A 20,990-nucleotide genomic window follows, 5' to 3' on the forward strand; every position below is an offset into this window, starting at 1 on the left:
TATATAGGCTAATTTTAAAGTAAAATGATAATACAAATGCTATGCAACTGCACAGTACCTAAGTGCTTTTAATTTTTCATGTATTTAATTTTTAATTAAAATATTGTGACATATTTGTCCATCTCCTTTCCTAACTCCCGCAAGCACACCAACATCTCCTGAAATCCATGGCCTCATTTTCTTTTACTGTCTTTTGTTAATAAAAGGACACACACACACATACACAACCCTTGGCATAAGGAGTCTCATGTTCAGATTGTCTCTGCATGTTGATCAGTTTTGGCTTTTTATAACGGTCCTGGACTGATGTAAAAAGATATTTCTTTAATAAATATCTTTATTTATTAAAGATATTTTAATTGCTCTACCTAACTGTGGGTATAAGGAGAAGTATTTAGAAAGCAATTATTCTGGTTTAAGAAGCAAACAGTCCTATGTTCTTCTCTGAGACACAGGACCATACTAAGCAAGGGCAGTTGGCTACGGGTTTAGTAGAGACATTATTTCACTCCTATTGACTGGGCCTAAGCCCGTTTAGACAGCCGTTGGTTACTACAAAGATAGACATGCCATTATTGCCCCTTTAGAGATATCTTCTTGTGCTTTGTTGACATCATGTTTGGGGAGGAATACTGATTAATTTTTTTCCCTTTGCAGTTTAAATAGGAACTACTGGTACTATGAAAAAAGTTCTCAGGGATGAGAATTCCACATAAAATCTATTCTGATTCCACCAAGTTCAATGTAAAAGGTATATACTATCTTAGGCAATAAGGATCTAACTTCAATATCTATAAGAGAAATAATGTGTATTGTTTTGTGAGGTTCCTGGACTCATTGGACCAACAAATTAGGTACACATGATGCAAAGGAGAACGGAGAAAAATATGAGCGGCTTTAATTGGGAAGGGAGGCATAGGCCACACATAATGAAAGAGAGAGAGCAGTAGTAAATAACATTGAAGATGCTTTAAGAAGTAAATAGGGAATCTCACTATTTTATATTTATTCTAAAATTACATATAATACAATATGTTATCCATATATTTTTAATGAATTTACATCAGTTGTACTGATATCTTCCCCCAGTTCACAAACTATCTAATAAAATACATTACCTTGATATTTTTAAACAGTACTGAAAATGTTAAAATACAAATATGATATTTCTGAGAATTACTGGCAATTGCTTTCTGCATGCTCCTCTGAATTGTTTTCTTAACATCAACATAGGCACTAGTCCTCTTGTAGAGGAGACTTTTGTGTCTTGCCATGTCCCACTAGTCTGGTTTCTGTCTGCCCACTGGTACCTGCAGTTGCTCATAAATAATAACTCAGAGGCTAAATATTAAATATAATTGCTTAGCCAATGACTAGAATTCTTACTGGCTAACTCTCACTATAAATTAACCCATTTATATTATTTTATATTTTACTGTGAGACTCATGGTTTGTTACCTCACATCATGCTTCCCTGGTGGTTACATGACATCGCTTCGACTCTGCCTACTCTCTTTCTCTCTCTCTCACTCACTCTCTCTGTCTCTATTTGGATTTTCCACCTGGCTTTAATATGCTAAGCCATTGGCTAAAATACTTTTATTCATCAACCAATAAAAGGAACACATATACAATACTTCATTTTCTCTTTTATGTCTAATGAAGAAGGAAGGTTTTAATTTGCATTTGGCAAAATTAAAGAAAATATTTTATCAACTATTCTATCTTTGTGAATCGAAAGTTTTATAACTAACTTATCTTTTATTATAACTAAGGAAAACTATAACAATCTGTGTTCAGCTCCATCAAAGACCCCAGAAGTAGATAATATTACATAAATAAATAGGAAGTGCATTGTAAGCAACTTCTAAAACTCTCAAATTGACAGAGACTTCTCACTGCCTGAACAGTCACCCAAAGTTCTTTTGCAACATTGGGGCACCATCTTCAGTCTACAGTCCTAGAGCATTTGTCAGACTTTTCTGGAAAATAGGAATTTTGAAGATCTATTCTTCCTTGTACTGGAAAAGATACTCAGTTGCTTTCTTCTGCATCCTGCAGAAAGTCTGGCAGTTTTGACTGTGAAGCAGGCATCCTAAAAAACCATCCTTAGGATGGTTAAGTTTAGCAATCATTTTCCTCTGGGTCCTGTATGTCCTGTTCATACAGCATAAACAGTCCTGGCAAAAGGTCTTTATTATCCAGATGCCTAGCAAACTTCATAAAGAGCTTCTTGGATGTCTATCATACTCTTGAAGTATATTGACACTGCCAGAAGCAGACATGTCTCAGTTTGAGAAAAGTATAAGTTCTTAAAATATTTTAAATGCCATATTCTGTACATCTTTGAGGTGTTGAAGATAATCTATATAATTGAATTATATTTCTATGTATCTAGAAAACCTAACATGATTAAAAGTTTAATTGTTATAGATGACAATCTATTAATCAGTATTTTTAAATTATACATAATATTTTAATGAGCTATACAAATATAATACATTAAGCAAGAGTAAACACACATAAACATACACACACACACACACACACACACACACACACATATATATATATATATATATATATATATATATAGTGTAACACAATTAACCTTAAGTTTGTACCAATAGACCAAAATCTATTCCAATGTATCATTTCTATATCCTATCCCTAATTTTTTCCTTTTGAAAGAGATAGATTATGACCATCAGCCATATATAATCAACTTCTTTAAAATAAAAATAAGCATTTATAAATAATATTTAGGGAGTTTGTGTATAGTTTTCTCCAAACTGCTTCCTGTTGTCTGTGGACAAAGTATCTTTAGGGCTCATGAACACCTTTCAGGGTGTCTTGTTCTATCAAACTACATCAGACTGAAAGAAATCTACAGATTTTCATCTTCTGTGGATATAAAAGCAGAACATCTTACCTAAATCAACACATCTTTAAACTCTATTTTTAAGTCAAGATACCTTTAAAATACATTTATTGGATTAACTTAGAAGACTCCAGAATGAAATCTCTCTGTAGTCAGAAAATTCAATGAAAACACAATAATATACATGATCTGGACTCCAGTGTATTTTTATATTTACATGACCCTGTATGATTTTATTTTTCCTTTAAGAACGTTAGTTTATACCCTTAAATGATTCTTTTTTTCTATGTCTCTGTCTATCTTTTATCTCCCCTCTCTCTCTGAAGCTCATGTGCATTTAGTAAACAGACTGTTTCCTATTTAGAGGTCTTCTTTGTCTGAAATCTGTCCTATTGTATATCTATAATCCTTTTCTAACCAGGAATGTTTTTAAATTGGTAAGTGGCATGGTTGCAGTGGCCTTGGATGTTGGCTCCACCACTCTTAGTCTTTCAACATAGCAGAGGTATGTTCATCAAAACCTGTGCTCACCACCTCAACTCTGGGAAGCACCATATACCACATAAATCCTTCATTTCTGAGTAAAAGATAAAGCTGCCATGTAGCATGTTGTGTGGCCAGAAAATGTCTCTGTACATTGCAGGAATCTGCCATGCTTTCCTGCCTATACATGCCTAGCAGACCTGACCAAGCTGCTTCCCTTGTCAGCCATTGAGTTAGTTCCACATTGGGTGCTAGATGTAGAGAAGACTTCTCAGTCTCACATAGTCCCACTGGACTGGTTTTTCTCTGCCTGCCGATACCCGAGGAACTTATGAAATAATCATTTGGAGGCTAAATATTAAATATAATCGTTTGGCCAATGACTTATGCTTCTTACTACCTATCTCTCACTATCAATTAAGCTATTTCTAGTAGTATATATTTTGCCATGAGGCTCATGGGTGGATTGTTTATCACATCTTGTTTCCATGGCAGTTTAATTATATAGATATAGATATGGATATAGATATAGATACACACACACACACACACTAGTTCAGATTTCCCACCTGGCTTTTTTCTGCTAAGCCATTGACCAAAAACAGCTTTATTCGTCAACCAATAAAAGCAACACATATATAACAGGACATTCTAGATAACATTCTTTTCGCTTCCTGTCTTACAGGACCTATTTTGTTTAGTTTAAATTAAATTTCATTGAGGTTATTTAATATGTTTCTTTTGTTTTGTTGTTTCTCAAGTCACACCCCAAGGAAAATAGAGATAATCAGTCCCTGTAATATCTCTGGACTTGCATTCCTTTGATGTTGTTAGAATGGAATGAAAGAATTAAAAAATCCTCAAATCACTAATTTGTCTGGAAAAAATAAAACACAAATTGCTGACAAGGTCTCAATTTGTATTTCCTATAACTGAAAACTCTTTTTTATGGAGTACACTAGTGTTTTCTCAAGAAACTGACCGTCTGAAATACATTAATTGAAGAAGAAACTCTACTAGAGACAAGTGACTCAAAAAGTGCTATCCATTGACTGACAGACGAGTGTTGTGCATCAGGATCACACCAACAGCAGAGACAACAACACTCAATCAATCACTGCATAACATTTCCTGGCATCTCTGCCGCTTTCTGTCCCTTCCTATTCATTTAGGTTCATAGTAGACCAGAAAATAGAAACAATGCATGCATTATAATAAATACTACTGGAAGAGCAAACATGAAGTGAACGAACATAAATCCATATCTCTATTGAGCCAGTCACAAGTAGAAGTTAAGCCATTCACTTTCAAGCTCTCTTGAATTCCTCTTAGCATTTCTCATAGCTTTCAATATTGTTTGGAAGTAGGGTATCCACAAATAGCTTGGACTTTAAAAACTTAATCCTCAACTGTGTATTAGTAGAAATTCGACAAGAAAGAACATGATGAAAGGAGTTCAGGTAACTGGGGTGTGACTGAATTATTGAGACACTGAGTTTCTGAACCCTCCTCACTATCCCTCTTTCTTCATTTTCTCGTATATGTAGACCCAGTATTGTTCACTATGCTGCCACTGGACCAATACAACCAGCTAATTATTGCTAAAAACCTCTGAAATAAGCATGTTTTTATTTAATATTTTTTCTAATATTTTGTCATAGCAATTGATGGCTAACTAATCACATATTGTTTTCTTGTTTACCACTAAATCTACCTATTATTGTCACTTCTTGTCTCACACTAAGAAGATGGTCAGCCAGTCACTACCTAATGATTTCTTTTGAAACCTATTTCTAAAATTTGTTCTTGCTTCAAGATTGGTGATAGAAAAGCTTTCAAGTAGCTTTCAAAAGATATCCTCCTTGCACAATAGCTCCTCCCTAAAACCTATTCACGAAACCCAGTAAGCAGCCAGACATACCCTTTCTGTGTGGTAATCTTCTGTCATGACCATTGTATATAGAACAGCCAGTAAGAAAGGCCAGCAATGAAATATCTGGGAAACACTTCATCCACACAAGGGAGTCGTACTTGTTTTAACACAAATCTCTATATGCCTAACCACCATGAAAGAAGATGTGTAAGCAGAACAAAGAGGACTTTAGGAAAGACAGCTGTGTGGGAATGCTTGCAGAAGCTTATCCAGCTCTGAGGTTTAAAATAATTTTCTAAATTTACTACTCAGAGGCACTCATTTCACTTAATTGCCCCACGATGAATAGAAGTTGCAATGTCTGATTACACCAATTTTTAGTACCATCTTATAAACAATCACCTTAGCACAATACATTTCACAAGTGTTTTCAAAACTAGTTCATGATTGTTATAATGAGAAAATAAAAAGAAAAACATCATAACATTATATTAAATGAATACTTCACCAACAATCACCAATAACCTAGCGAACCCCTAAACTTAACACCTCAGCCCAAGTAGCAGGCTATTGGTCACTTCAGTAACACGTATGTCCTTGTCCACTTACTCAGGCACTTCTGCAGATGAGCAAAAGGAAAAACACACCTGACTCATCAAACATACATTCTAACTGGAAAAGACACATGACACAGACAGAACACATGAGCACCATGAAGCAGATGAGTCTCTATAAAGGACCTATTAGAAGAGCCTGTGAGTCTCAGGAGACCACGTGCTGTGGAAGCAGATTCAGGTAGAGTTCAAGTTAGAACTCCAAGGAAAAAGGTAAGCCTCATTTCCTGTGCTAATTCACACTACATTGTGCTCTCTGGGATTACAAACTCAGCTTTTGTTCTGTCCACTGAGATTTATGTTCTTCCTACAGCATTTCCCACAATGTTTCCTAGCCTTCGCGTTGATCAACAATAGAGTTTTCCACTCACTCAAACTATTTTCAGTTGAAATGATCCAGTTGATCACTAATTGTATAGTAAACTTCTGAAAAGTCACTACATCTTGATTGCAATTATATAAATATATTTTTAGATTTCAGGAAACTGGTTTTGTTCACTAACTGTTACTAATAATCATCATTATATATAACTTACATTGTAACATACTATTTTTGTTTTTTGCATCTTTTAAAAATCAAATTTGTTTTATTTATTTTATGTATCAACTGCAGTTTCCACTCCCTTCTCTCCTCCTGTTCTCTCCTCTCACCTCCCGTCTACTCCTCCCATCCACTTTTTAGAAAGAGTAAGGTCTTCCATGTGAGCTACCAAAGCATGGCATATTAACTTGAAGCAGGACCTAGCACTTCCCTACTGCATCAAGGCTGAACGAGGCATCCTGCCATAGGGAATAGGTTCCAAAAAGTCAGTTCGTTGCCAGCGACAGATCCTGGTCCCACTGCTAGGGGCTCCACAAACAGACCAAGCTACACTTTTGCCTACATGCAGAGGGCCTGCATCAGTCCCATACATACCCCCTAACTGTCCAGAGTTCATGAGCTTCCACAAGCTCAGGTCAGCTGTTTATATGGGTTTCCCTGTAATGAGCTTGACCCCACTTAGTTCCTCCTCCCTCTCTTTAACTTTACTCCTAGAGCTTGGCCCAGTGCTTGGCTGTGGATCTCTGCATCTGCTTCCATCAGCTACTGGGTAAATGTTCTATGATGACAATTAGGGTAGCCACCGATCTTATAACAGGAGAAGTCCAGTTCAGGCACCTTCTTCACTATTGCCAGGAGTCTTAATCGGAGTCACCCTGTGGTTCCCTGGGAGATTCTCAAGCACCAGGCTTCTTTCTAACACCACATGGCCCCCCTCTATCAAGAGATCTTCTTCATTGCTCGCCCTCTCCATCCCTCCCCCAACTTGGCCATCCAGATAGCTCATGTTCACATCCCCCACCTTTTCCCTGCCCCTGCCCCTAGTTTATTCAAATCTCAGCTATATCCCCTTCCCAGGGCGATCCATGCATCCCTCTTAGGGTTCTCCTTATTACCTATCTTCTCTGGGGCTCTGGACTGTAGCATGATTATTCTTTTCTTTCCATCTAATATCCAGTTTTGAAGAAGTACATACCGTATTTGTATTTCTGGGTCTGGATTACCTCAGTCAGGTTGTATTTTTTTCTAGTTGTATCCCTTTACCTGCAAATTTCATGATGTCATTTTTTTTTAATCCTGAGTAATACTGCATCGTATAAATGCATCCATTCTTCACTTGAGAAGCATCTCATTTGTTTCCAGGTTCTGGCAATTACAAATAATGCTGCTATTTGCAAGACTGAGCAAGTGTCCTTGTGGAATTATTGAGCATCCTTTGGGTGTATGTCCATGAGTGGTATCAGTGGATTTTTAGGAAAATTGATTCCCAGTTTTCTGAGAAGCCACCATACTGATTTCCAAACTGTGCAAGTGTGCACTCCCACCAGCAGTGGAGGAGTGTGGCCCTTACTCCACCTCCTCAACAATATAAGCTATCATCAGTGTTTTTGATCTCAATCATTCTGACATGTGTAAGATAGTATCTCAGAGTTGTTTTGATTTGCGTTTCCCTGATGACTAAAGATGTTGAGCAATTCCTTAAATGGCTTTTGGCCATTTGAGGTTTTTTTTTTTTTTTGGATAATTCTCTGTACCCCACTTTTCAAATTGAGTTATTTGGTATTTGATGTCTAGGTGCTTGAGTTCTTTGTATATTTTAGAGATCAGGCCTCTGTTAGATGTGGGTTGGTGAAGATATTTTCCCATTTGCTAGACTGTTGTTTTGTTGTCTTGTTGACTGTGTCTTTTGTCTTACAGAAGCTTTTCAGTTTCAGGAGGTCTTTTTTATTATCGATTTCAGTTTCTTTGCTATCGTGTTATATTCAGGAAGAATTATCCTGTGCCAGTGTGTACTAGGCCACTAACTGCTTTCTTTTCAATCAGGTTATGTATAACTGGATTTATGTTAAAGTTTTTGATCCAATAGGGCTTGAGTTTTATACATGACAATAGATATGGATTTATTTGCATTCTTCTACATGTTGACATCAAGTTATGACAGCTCAATAAAACCAAACTCCTCTCAAATTTATTGTGAGTTCCAGACTAATTTTTCTTAACAGTAAAAAAAGCCTCTGAAAAACAAACAGAACTACACAAACTACAAAACAGAATAATAAAAATATTTGCTCAATTAAAACTACACATACAAAGAATAATAACATTACTCTTCAATAATTCTTTTTCAAGAAAACAACATCAACAATGAAGCACTTGTAGGTACATGGGTTGATATTTATGTACTGTTAAAGATTATATTGACAAATTGAGTTTTTCTTTGACATTTTGCAAGAAATTAAGCAAGCCATGTAATCATGAGTCAGTTCTGGGAAGGTTTTGGTTCAGTAATATTTGTTGCTTCATGAAGATTTCCTTCTAATAATCCATGTGAGGTTATAAGGGTTCCTTGCAAAAGTGAGAATACTTTTATGTGTAAATGTGAGATTGTAACAAAGCCTTAGTTGTGTTTGCAGTGAATTGCTGTTGTTGTTCCCAATCATGAACGCTAAGGTCTTCTGAAGAGTCTCCTATCAGACCACTGCACATTTTGTGCCAAATACCATGGAAACAGCATTTAGAATTCAATTCCCAACACTCACACAACGTTTTTCTCTGGGATTCCTGGACTCTTCTCTTAGGTTTCGCATGACTGTCAGGTAAATGCATCGCTAAGAGGATTGTTGGTTTAGACATCATTCTTTATCAGTCAGCAGTATAGACAGACTAATACACCAACATGACACATGAATATTACAACAGTACAGAAAAACTTTGGGTGACTGTCCAGGCAGTGAGATGTCTCTGCCAGTTCTAGAACTTTGGAAGTTGCTTACAATGCACTTCCTGTTTATTTAGGTAATATTATATTCTTCTGGAGTCTTTGATGTAGTTGAAGAATAGTTATAGTTTTCCTTAGTTATGATAAAAGATAAAGTAAATAGAAATATTATAACCATATTTCTTGTTTGATAACTTTTTTGTTATATGTAATTTTACTATGTTAAAGTTAAAACCTTCCTTTTTTTAAATAGAAAAGGGGAGGTGATGTGGGAGTTACCTCTGTGTGCTGTAATTACCATTAATGAACAAAGAAATTGCTTTGGGCCTATAGCAAAGCTATAGGGAACAGAGATAGGTGAAAAAAACTACATGAAATGCTGAACGAAAGAAGGCAGAGTCAGGGAGATGTCATGGATCTGCCGCTGGAGATAGACGTGCTGAAACTTTGCTAGTAGGCCACGACCTCTTGGTCATACACAAATTAATGGTGATGGTTAAATTAATATGTAAAAGTTATTCGGTAAGAAGCTAGAGCTAATGGGCCAAGTAATGATTTAATTAATACAGTTTCTGTGTGATTATATCAGGTCTAATTGGCCAGGAACAGACAAGTGGCCCCCTTCAACAATCTCTCCCCAAGAATATCTAAATTTTCCTTTCATATAATGAAATATGTGTTCAACATTAGTTTCAAAAGTCTCTGAATGAAAATGTGCCAATATCTGTGCTCTGAGGAAGACAGAGAATCCGAGAGAAGTACTAACTGAGGGTCATATGCTGCATCCAAGAATTCAGGGGATTTGAAGAGGAAAAGAGAGAACAATCCAATCTCAGGATTCTATATGAGCCAGGGATTCCCACTGCACTCGTTTCTGCACAGAAAATCCTCAGGAGTGGGAACATACTGGGGCCGATCCATAGAAGGGTGAAATATCCACTGCATGCAAGGACATTGCACGAGACCTGTAGACCCAATGTTAAAAAAAAAAACAGCTCAAGATAGCATATAAATGTAGCATGCCTCATTTCACTGCAAGACTTTAAAACCAAAACTTCTGAATCATAGACAACAGTAGATGAATAAGTACAGAGAAGTAAAGATGAAAATGGTTAAATTATCCTAAGTGTGGAAAATAGTGCCTTTCCCAAAGAGTATGTATTCTGTATACAATTCTGTCTGGAACATAAAATTTTGTGGAACAATGTTTACCAGGGAATGTGCTTCACACATATACAGCATTTTGCTTGACAAGGAGAAGGTGTTAGGAAGCCATGATTGTCCTGACATAAATCTATAGAAACAAGACTATTTACCCAACATGGGCCCTTTCAGGAAATAGTCATTGCAGATGAGCAGCTAATGAACACGTGGCCAAACATTCAGTTAAACATGATTGTGTGAATGGATGAGGAATTGAAGTGGAAACTTTTTGGTACACAGCTAGTCTACCTTTCACTTGATATAACTCCACCTCATCATATCAGTGACTACATAACATAGAGGCAGGAAGGTCAAATTTCACAGCTCCTGAAGAATAACTATAAATGGCAAACTGCTAATCTCAGTAGAATCTGATAGTCACACTAATGTACTCAACTATGCCCTTCAGAAGAAACAAGTGATAGGAGAATGAGACTTATTCATAATTTAATAAACTCTCCTAAAGATTCAATTTAGAATACGCCGAGATGCAAAATTCATTTGCTAGTTTACACATTCATGCTTTAAGCATTCCTGGAACTTCAGTGCAACTGCTGACCTCCAGAGCTGACCTATAAATTGATCTTTACCTGTCTTAGCCATTTGTCAGTGTATCAGTAGAAAATTGATAGATTAGCAGTTGAAAACAGCTGTTAAAGAATTGAATGGGGAGATGACAAGGGGGAAGTAAATGGGTGCAGAAGAAGGGGTGGGGCAGGGAGAACTGTGGAGGGAATTTTAAAAATAAACTAAAAAGAATTAGGAAGGTGCTAAACACATGCACTGGGAAAAGGTACTTCTCATAGTTCTAAGTTTGTTTTTTTTTTAAAGAAAAAGTACAAATTCCTGATATATCTTATCTTGCTATGATTTAGTGGACAACATGGTCGCTAAGAACACTTACAGCACTGAGGCTGGTGAAACTACAGCTGGATACATATTAGTATGATTTAAAAACACTTCATTTTCTGGCTCCATGCCATGGAAAAATCAGACTGTTCTTAAACTGGAAATTTTCTCTGTGCTTACTGGCGTTCACAGTCCAAAGATGCCAGGAAATATGCTTGTCTCAGAATTGGCAATGGGAAAACTAAGTTAAATGTTAATGCCAGGAACAAGCACAGCACGGCATGACTACCAAAAGTAACTGATATAATAGTTCTGGTGGCAATCAACAATTTTCTGTTTTTATCTAATGCCACTTCTACACGAACAAACTCATTATATACATAATATATATGTACATGGTAAAAATCTATCTTATACGGTTGCAGACTGCACTATGATGTCATTCTCCTTCTGAAATAGGTGTAACATGCATAACAAACTACCTTCTAAAGATTTCTGTTTCTGCCTAGTTTACACAGAGACAATCTTTACAGTAGTCATTGGTTGTAGAAAAAGTGTAACAATCAGTTAAACCATAGAGAAGAAATGACTGATGCTGTTATAGGGTTCCCTAAATTTAGTAAAATTCATATACATATCTCACCTTCTTCACAGTCAGAAAAAAATCAAACGTTAGCAAATGAATGCAAGAGTCTGAGTAAAGAGGCAGAGTTATTGTGAAGGACAGCAATATACTGATCTGATGTGACCATCATCACTAGTCATGGAATAAAGATGATTTCTGCTTGAAGCCAGTTCATATCTTGTAGTCATATCCTGTAGTCATATCCTGTAGCCATACCCCATAGCCCTACCCTGTGAATGGCAGAAACACAGATACAGCAGCTCTGTGATAATTGTGGTGACAATGCTAACGTTCCCTGCAGCAGGAGAGTAAGTATAACCCTACCTAGGCCTTTAACCCTTATTTCCTTCCTGCTCTATTAGTGAGCAGCCTTGGGACCATCTGCCAGAGTATATAAAAGGCAGTAAGGAAACTGAGCCCAGGACTCCAGTGCAGCAGCCTTCTCCAGTGGCCCAGCTACCATCGTGGAAGTTTTCTGCGATGCGCTTGTCTTTGAGTCAACCTTGCTTCTGTAAGTAAGCTCTTACTAATGCTCTTCTAAGCAAATCTGGTAATCAATCCATCAGTTCTCCAGGATCCTATCCTGTGTGCTAATACATATATTTAATTGAAAAGAAACACAACAAAGACTTACAGGAAAGATTACAACCTAAAAATAACCTGTTTAAGAGCAAAGTAATCATTTAGAACAGTTTTTAAACATGGGAATTATTGTTCTCTCCTTGAGACAAGGAGCAATTTCTAAGATGATTCAGCATCTTCCTTGGGCTAAAGGAAACAAGAGAACGGTAAGAGGCCCATGATATCACTGAAGCTCACAATTCTAATTCTGGAGGTAAAAGGAGAGATTACTCCTTGATTTTGGCAAACTGGTCATCCCAGTTCACTTAGCAACTTTCAAGCCAATTAGTTATCTAACTTAAAAACTAGAAAACATCACACACACAGACACACGCACACACACAAACACATAAGAGGGGATGTTATCATGGTGTCTAATGGTTAGAGACCATGGGTAGTTTTTAAAAATCTTTAAGTCCCAGCGCAGTTCCCAGAGGGAGGAAAAATACAGTACAACTGATGTGTCAGAGAGTGAGAATGTACTGGAAACACTAGAATTGATGTGTTTAAATTGTCATGGCACTAGAAAGAAGAAGAAAGTGTTTTCTTGTTTTCTGAATCTTAAACATGAGTTTGCCCGCTTGAATCAACCTTTCTAATTTACAGCACTGAAGCCCAACGTGGAGAGTGATGGCAGAGCGCTCTCTACATTGTTTTAACCTTTTTGTCAAACTGGGGTAAACTGAATGACACTACCATGTTAACTCTTGCTGGTGTTAAATTCTGTAGATGATGCTGGAAGGAAACAGAAATCATGTCAGTCATGGATTTTATGAAATGGAGAACAGAGCATTTGACTCTTTCCCTCTCTCTTAAATTATGAGAATTTCCTAGCTGAAAATAGATGTCACAAACACACACACACACATACACATAGAAAAATATGCATGTATGCATGTAGATATAATTTTGTATATATGCAAAATAACCATCATATTTACAGGAAATGAAAAATCTATGGACTATGTATTAATGACTTTACTATATAGACAAAATATACTTTTAGCCATATATATACTACAAAATGCTTAGATCCATTTAATTGTGAGCATTTGCATTTAGGAGTTCTTCAAGTGAAAATCTCTGAAAATGACCTGGTATGTTCTGGACTCACATTTAGTGCATCGGGAAAATGGGGAATTTAAGTTTCTGAGAACCACATTTTATATTTCAGTAATTATTTACGAAAGTGCCAAGAAATGTAATGCATAACTTAAACTTGTGTTTTATATCCTGTTTCTTTTGCATAGAGAGTTAAACTGTTTACATGAGATCTGTCTTAGAGGGCTACTCTAGATACTGTTTCTGTAACTCTGTGCTCTCTCCTTAGACTTGGCTATTTGTGGGAAGGGGCTGAGGGCCTCTGGAGTTCCAGGAACAAAGCCTCAACTACATAGCAGAATTCAATTCCAAAGACTTCTCCATGTCAGAAGAGAATTAGGAAAATGTGCTATTACTGTACTCACAGTGAAGATGACATCAATGAATTAGTGAAGGAAGATGAACTGGATGATGAAAAGTTGGTTGAGAAAACCAAAAGAAAAAGAATACAGGCTCAGAGAATTTCAGACTGGAAGATCAGGCAAAGTGGCCTCTTTTAGATTAGGAAGGTGAGGAAGAATTTGGAGTTAGTAGCAGTGAAGATAAGAAAGAAGATAAGAAAGGGAGTTTAGGCCAAAGAATGCAAAGCAAAAGAAAGAAGAGAGATTATGGTCAAATTTCCTTATTGCAGGGGAACCAAAAGGAAAATCAGATTCTAGTTCACAAACGACGGCATCAGAGGAAACTAGAGACAAATCCAAGAAAACTGGTGATCAAAGTAGATAATCTAGGGAAACAGAAAGGGTGAAAAATCATCAAAGTGTTTTAATTTGCTGGGGAAGTAGTGATACTTACCAAGGAAGTAGATACTGCATCCAAAGAAGTCAAGCAATTATTTAGCAAGATGAGAAACAAACCCAGAGGCTAATGTCTCTGCAGCTGCCATCACTCTCTGCTGGGGCGGGGGGAGGAGGGGGGATAAAACAAGAGGTATGAGCAAACCTTTGTAGGGAAAACTGATCCAAAAACAAAACAAACAAATGAAAAACAAAGCAAAACAAGAAATAAACACCCTTTGAGAGGTTCAAATTAGACTTGGAGAGCTTCAAGGAGGAAGAAAAGATTAGTCAAGAACTGGCCCTTCAAAACTGTGGGCAAGGGGATACATTGAATAGAACGATTTCTGGAATGTGTGGTTCAAAGGCAGTTTGAAATTAGTGGATGTATCAGGCTGAGCAAAATCATGCTTGGACATCCTGGGTAGCAGCATCATCTTCCTGAAAATGTGAACTCTTCTGTGTGTCTGTGAAATAGCTCCAGAGTTCAACAGGCTTCCAGGCAAAGCCTGTTTTCTATATCACAGTTTGAATTATGCATCATAGTCTCACGTGGTGGTTGCTTTGATAGTAATCCAAGAATTTGACAATTAATCACCTTTTTATATAGAAATTTAAATTAATTGTTTATTTGAATCGTTCAGTCATAGGTATTTATTTACTACTACATATACTCAAGGACACTAGGCAGAGATTATACTAGTGTTGATAACCTCTGATGAATGTATTTCATTCTAGCTTCTGTTTCTATATAGCAGGGGCTCTCCTGGTGCTGTGGATGTTGAACCTTTTCCTGTGGGAGAAGGCACTCTCTGTTCCTGTGTCTGGCTATGATGGGATGTCTCTACATGAGCTTCTGGATGATGCCATGACTGAATCTTCTAATATCAAAGAGCTCACTGCAGAAATGCACAGGATATTTGTAAGTATCTCACTTATATTTGGCTTTTTTTTTACAAAATGGATCTTCAAATCAGCATTCACAGAGTCCGATAGTTTACCAGAAAGCATGTGTCAGCAGAATCACATAATACATACCATCAGGAAAGCCCCCTTAACTGAGAAAGAGAACAAGAATAGAACTTCTTGAAATCTCAAAGAAAACAATTGGGGCCAAACTGTTTGGGAGGTTAGATGGAGGTGGTTGGGGAGGTTAGGAAAAGGGATTACAGAATTGACGTGGAAAAAGAAGATAAAAAAATCAGTTTGAGGACGTCAGGATCCCCCAAATCTGCAGAAAGCCAGGTTTAATAATGTAAGTCTGTAAGGCCAGTGGGAAATTATAGCAGGGTGATCTCTGGCAGTTCCAGTCCCTTCAGCTTGTTGTGTGCTATGGCAGACAAAAGGAGATAGTGTCTCCAAGGAGATAATGTAAGGACCAAAACCTGAACATAACCTCTGATCTCCCTCTCCCTCCCCATCTCTCTGTCAACACAAACACAAAGGTTTTATACACACACACACACACACACACACACTGCAAATGTATCAATATTCTGGTTATGTACAAATTAAAATTGATTTTTTTTCCTAGATGGAGGATGTACGATATACACCAGGCCGGTGGTTCCCTGAAAGAGACCTTACTGGCTGTCACACATCTGCTTTATCTGTTTTGATACCTAAGGATGGAGCCCAGCAGATCTGGGTGAGTACAGCTTGGATTTTAAGCTGAAGAACTAAGCATAAGCAGTTCCCTGACTTGGCCACACTGAAGGTGGTTATGGGTAAGAAAATAGTTATGGATTTCACACATGCAGAAGAATGAAAAAAGAGGGAATAATTAAAGAAAAATCACATTATACAGTTGGGAAACTATAAGAAAAACTGCAGATTAAATAATATTTTCATAGAACCATAAATTGTATGAAGGTGAACTATTTTACCAATGCCTATAGCTAGGATTATAGTTATTATTTTTGTAGGAACTTTGAACTAAATTGCACAATGCTTAAATATATTCATATTTGTATATAGGGAATACAAATACAGTTTCACTGACTATACATATGATATGCCACTGTGTTCACTACTTTGCATATTACTAATTACCAAGAAATCTCAACTTTCAAGATCTCCCTGGTTGCATCTAACTTGCATGTCCAGTTCTTGAGAAAATATCTGTCTTCTCCCAAGCCTTAACTGAAAGTCAGCTGAACAAGAGGTTCCCTGTAAAACGCTACAACTCTCAGAATACAACTATGTACTCATTTCTGATGACAAGGTTCATGCATCAAACCATTTTCAATTTGTAATCATTATATTTTCTCCTTTCTGATTCCTGCCTTAATCAAACACATCTGTTGTTGATGTCATATCACAGTGTCAAAATGTTGGACACTAGTGGGTCAGTGGAATCCGATCTAGTGTTTGTTTTCATTATTAAGAGATTAGCTATCAGGCAGAGCATGGCACCTTTTACTCAAGGATGATTTTCATGTGACTTTGGCAGTGAGCACACACTAGGGAATCAAATTTTCTTGTGCTTTCCATCAATCCACAAATTTTCTTATGATTTCCATCAATTAAATTACTTATTAAAGGCTATTTCATGGTGCTTCACCTGTACATGGTCACACATGGGCTGCTCAGCAAGAGGAAAGATCTATGTGTCATATAGCATGAGGAAAGCACACATAAAAAGGCCCAGTTGTCTTCATTGAATTCTTGTTCCACTGTCTGAAAGTAAATTTAAATAAACTCAGTCAGTGAGGAACCTGATGTTTTGTTACAAAAGCATTCCTGTGGGGAAAGCATTTGGGCCACTTTCTACTGAAGTGCAGTGTTGGTATCAATTCTGTATGACACAGGTCCTATGACCATCTATTCAGTTCCTGGGAAGTCTTGGTTACTTGTGGAGAAGCAAATAAACACAAGCAAATAAAAGAATATTGTTTATGCCAGGAGGACAGATTGTAGAATTTCAGATGGAAACAGAAATATTATAAAACATATTTATCATAAGAAAAATACTCACTCAAATAACGCATATTTAGTGTGACTCAATCAAACCATAGACAAATGACAAAACTTTGAAATTTTCATAACAACTGACAGCTACATAAATTTAATAAATGCATATTTTAGTCTAGTTTCTTTGAGCATATGCCACATGGGCTAACTCTGATATATTTTACCAATTGATACAATTGTTTAATAATGGGTATTTAGGGAGTATTCCTTCTGAAAGAGACGATTGGCATGTTGGGTGCTTGGACTGACCCTCTGCATTACATCGCAACTGTACTAAGTCATATGGAAGATGCCCCTAATGATATCATATCCAAAGCAAAAGACATTGAAGGAAAAATCAGAGGACTTCTAGAGGCTGTAAAGAGGATACTCAGCAAGGTATGTAGTAGTCTTCTTATATTTCTTTCCTTTATCTCATTCATCAGATAGGTCACCATGGTAGTAAGAAATGAATGCAGAGCTGCCTTATATTACATTGCAAAATTTAATCATCCAGCTTCTTTACCAAAACTTAACTGGCAGTGCTATCCATCTCTAGGGTACTTTACTAAGTACTTTACACATAAGGAATCTCAATACAAAACAAGTGCTCTTTATAGCCCTTTAAGAAACTACCTTTCCGTGGCAAGCGGAAAGACTCCTGACATCACCAGATGTCCTCAACACAAGCTTTTCTTGACTATCTTCACCTGAAAGCATCAGGTGCGGTACTCACCACGTCTGAGATTTCCATTCCATGTATTTTGTGGGCAATTGATTTAGCTGAAAAGTACAGAAGGGCAATGGCTTCCTTCATGATCAGGGAAACAAAGTCTGGGCCATTGCTGAGGACGTTTTTAAATTCCCTCATGAGAGAACAGTTATTGTCCCATGGTAAAGTCCATGTTTACAGACAGGTAGCACCTTCTTGCTTCTCTATCTGCCTTGTATGCAAGACCACCCTTGATATAGTATCTACTGTATACAGGAAATATATCCAAGAGTTTCTCTTGTATAATTTTCATATTGAGTCATACACATTAAAAATTCATACCTTTGCCTGAGATTTTACATTTCTAACTTCATGCCAAGAGTCACTCCACATTTAAAATAAATAACACCAAGCAAACAATAATGATGATAAATGAATGTCTTTGGGTATTTAGATTCAACCTGGATCCTCAGATTACATATATCCCACCTGGAATGGACTGGCATCCTTGCAGTCACCTGATGAAGACACTCGCTTTTTTGCTTTGTTTGACTTACTCCAGTGCCTGAAGAAAGATTCACGTGAGGTTCACTCTAATCTCAGGCGCCTGAAGTGCCAACTTCTCTATGGAAGAGACTGTTAATCTTCCAGACCTCCAATCTAATTTTGAGGTGACTTTTGGTAATTTGTCTTGTTTTAACCAATGTTTAATTTGTAACTTTGAATGGATTTTGTCTGTGTGGAATCCTTCATTAACAATAAAATAGACAATCTAGACATGTTGATATCTACAAGCCAATTTTGTTGACATTTTATTTTTTCCTGAAATATAAATATATCACTAACAGAAATGTAGAAAATCTGTCACTAGCATAGAGATGTAGATAACTAGTCTTTTTCTATCTCACCAGTCAGCTCCTAAATTATAACACAGAAACTTCTTATTAATTGCGAAAGCTTAGCCTACAGCTTAGTCTTGTCCTTAAATAGTTCTTATAACCTGTTTCTATTAAACTATGCTTGTCCTCATGACTTTTTACCTTTCTGTCATTATGTATATCCGACTCCCTTCGTGTCTTCTTTTTATTTCCCTTATGCACCTAGTTCATCACGAGTTCCTGTCGTTTGACCAGGAGTCCTGCCTAGCTCGTGCCTGTTCAACCTTTTCTTACACTAGTCAGAGCAATACTTCACACAGTGTACAGATATCCCAAAACAGTCATCATTACAAGGTTTGATTGCAAATAAGGCAATTCACAATTTCCATAGAATCACAGCAAGTCAGTATGGGTCACCTTATAAAAGCAGGGTAAGATTGTGATCTATCCTACAAAGACTAAGGAAAACCCAAGATTCTTTAAGCAAGGCTCACACTCTATATAGGACAACTTTCATTGGAAATGATTAACAGTGCGAATACTATGATACTTCTCAATGTCTAAATGCCATTAAACTTCTAAGCAGCATAGAAACCATGAGGTTAGAAACAGCCAAATGTCTCCTGTCATGCTTCCCTAAATTTCTCCTTATCATACCCCCCCATGGTATCTCTTCACTCTTGTCTAACAAGGCTTATTTGGTCTAGTTTCAAATTCATCTCATTCAAATTATATAATATAGTCCTCTTGTCTTCTTGTGACTCAAGACATATGTCAAAGAAGAGAGAAACGTTCAGTCCCTAAAACATTTCTAGTCTCCATTCTGTCACTGAATACACATTCATTTAATGTTCTTAAAATAGGATGGTACATTAGTAGAAATGGAAAAAAAAATGTCCCATTACTAATTTGCTAAGTGAACTTGAGCACGTTATTTAAGCAGTAAAATCAATGACACTCAATCACTACTGAACCTTTCCTGGAATTTCAACCACTTCTTTTCTCTTCCTGTTTGTGGAGATTCATATTGGGTCAGAAAGTAAAGTATAATAGGTGCTTTAACTCACAATAACTAGGACAGAAATAATTAACATGAATCACACTGCATATGCCAGCCACAAGTAAAAGATAAACCCTTTTCCCTTTAAAGTTTTCTAAGCATTTCTCATTGTTCTTGTTTAGAACTGGCATATCTACAAATATTTATGTTTTGGAGGATGCTGGCACAGTGATTAGTAGGTAAAAACTCTATAAACTCTACAAGAAAGACATGGTGGAAGAGGGGAATTGTTACTAAGTTTTGCCTGAAATTCTTGAGACACTAGAATGCAACCCCCACCCCCTGTCACACACACACTTCTTTTTGGCTCCAACATAATGAACTGTACTTTCATAGGACTAAAACAACACCTTCAAGGTACCTAAAACCCTATTAAACTGTTAATCAATTATACATATTCTCTTCTTAATGGGATTTCCTCAAGTACTGTGTTACAGCAATGTAAAGTTGACTAGTAATTCTTTGGTTTTCTCTCAAATCTATCAGTGATTTTTTATCCATGTCTTACTCTCAAGTGATGGTCAACCAACAGCTAATGAAAATAATTATGTTCTAAATCTTCTTTAAAAATATTGATCCTTTGATTGATGACCAAAAGAACCATTCTAATATCTTGTAAAACATGCATTAGCAGCATCATGTCTCTAACCTAGCACCTTCCCCACATACCCAGCAGGCAGCTGAAACTGCTGCTTCTATATAAAAATCTTTGCCACAATCATGACCAGTGTGCATGAAAGACAAGAATAAAAAGCCAACCATGAAAAACATGGAAACCACTTCACCACAGGTGTATGATAACTTATATTACTATATATACTGTGAACCTACACACAATGAGGGAAGACGGGTAAATCAAATTAGCCATTACAGCTATGCATGTGCTCCATTGAGAACTCATCTACTCCCATGAATAAAATGATTTTTCCAAAATTACTACTTAGAACCATTTACTTCTCTTAATTGCACAAATAAAATTTAAAAATTGTAAAGATCAAATTAAGCAGAGCAAACTTTTTAGGACTGTTTTAGGAAATTTTAATTCTGTTTAGCACAACTTGTTTAACATTTATTTTCAAATTTAGTTCACAGTCATGCTGGT

General features: G+C 36.7%; 2 protein-coding genes across 2 annotated transcripts in view; both read left to right on the forward strand.

Annotated features, from left to right (window-relative positions):
- Positions 1-12,268: 12,268 nt before the first annotated feature.
- Positions 12,269-20,990, forward strand: part of LOC146892006 (prolactin-8A9-like) — a 37,547-nt gene continuing 28,825 nt past the window's right edge. Inside the window, exon 1 of the mRNA XM_087896697.1 lies at positions 12,269-12,299. Within this exon, the coding sequence (XP_087752823.1) occupies positions 12,269-12,299 (31 nt within the window). The remainder of the gene's footprint in view (positions 12,300-20,990) is intronic.
- Positions 13,855-18,593, forward strand: LOC125396297 (prolactin-6A1-like). Its single transcript, XM_087896730.1, has 5 exons — positions 13,855-13,928; positions 15,025-15,208; positions 15,821-15,934; positions 17,458-17,637; positions 18,405-18,593. Exons 1-5 carry the CDS (start codon positions 13,855-13,857, stop codon positions 18,591-18,593), a joined length of 741 nt encoding a protein of 246 aa, XP_087752856.1.

Source organism: Myodes glareolus, chromosome 14, assembly GCF_982192425.1.
Source record: "Myodes glareolus chromosome 14, mMyoGla1.1, whole genome shotgun sequence".
Lineage (NCBI taxonomy): Eukaryota > Metazoa > Chordata > Mammalia > Rodentia > Cricetidae > Myodes > Myodes glareolus.

Excerpts from the sequence above, each read along its gene's own strand:
- LOC125396297 (XM_087896730.1), top strand. The coding sequence starts at position 13,855 with ATGTGCTATTACTGTACTCACAGTGAAGATGACATCAATGAATTAGTG. Across the intron at positions 13,929-15,024 it reads GATGAACTGGATGATGAAAA|CTTCTGTTTCTATATAGCAG; the intron begins GTTGGTTGAGAA and ends ATTTCATTCTAG. Across the intron at positions 15,209-15,820 it reads CAGAAATGCACAGGATATTT|ATGGAGGATGTACGATATAC; the intron begins GTAAGTATCTCA and ends TTTTTTTCCTAG.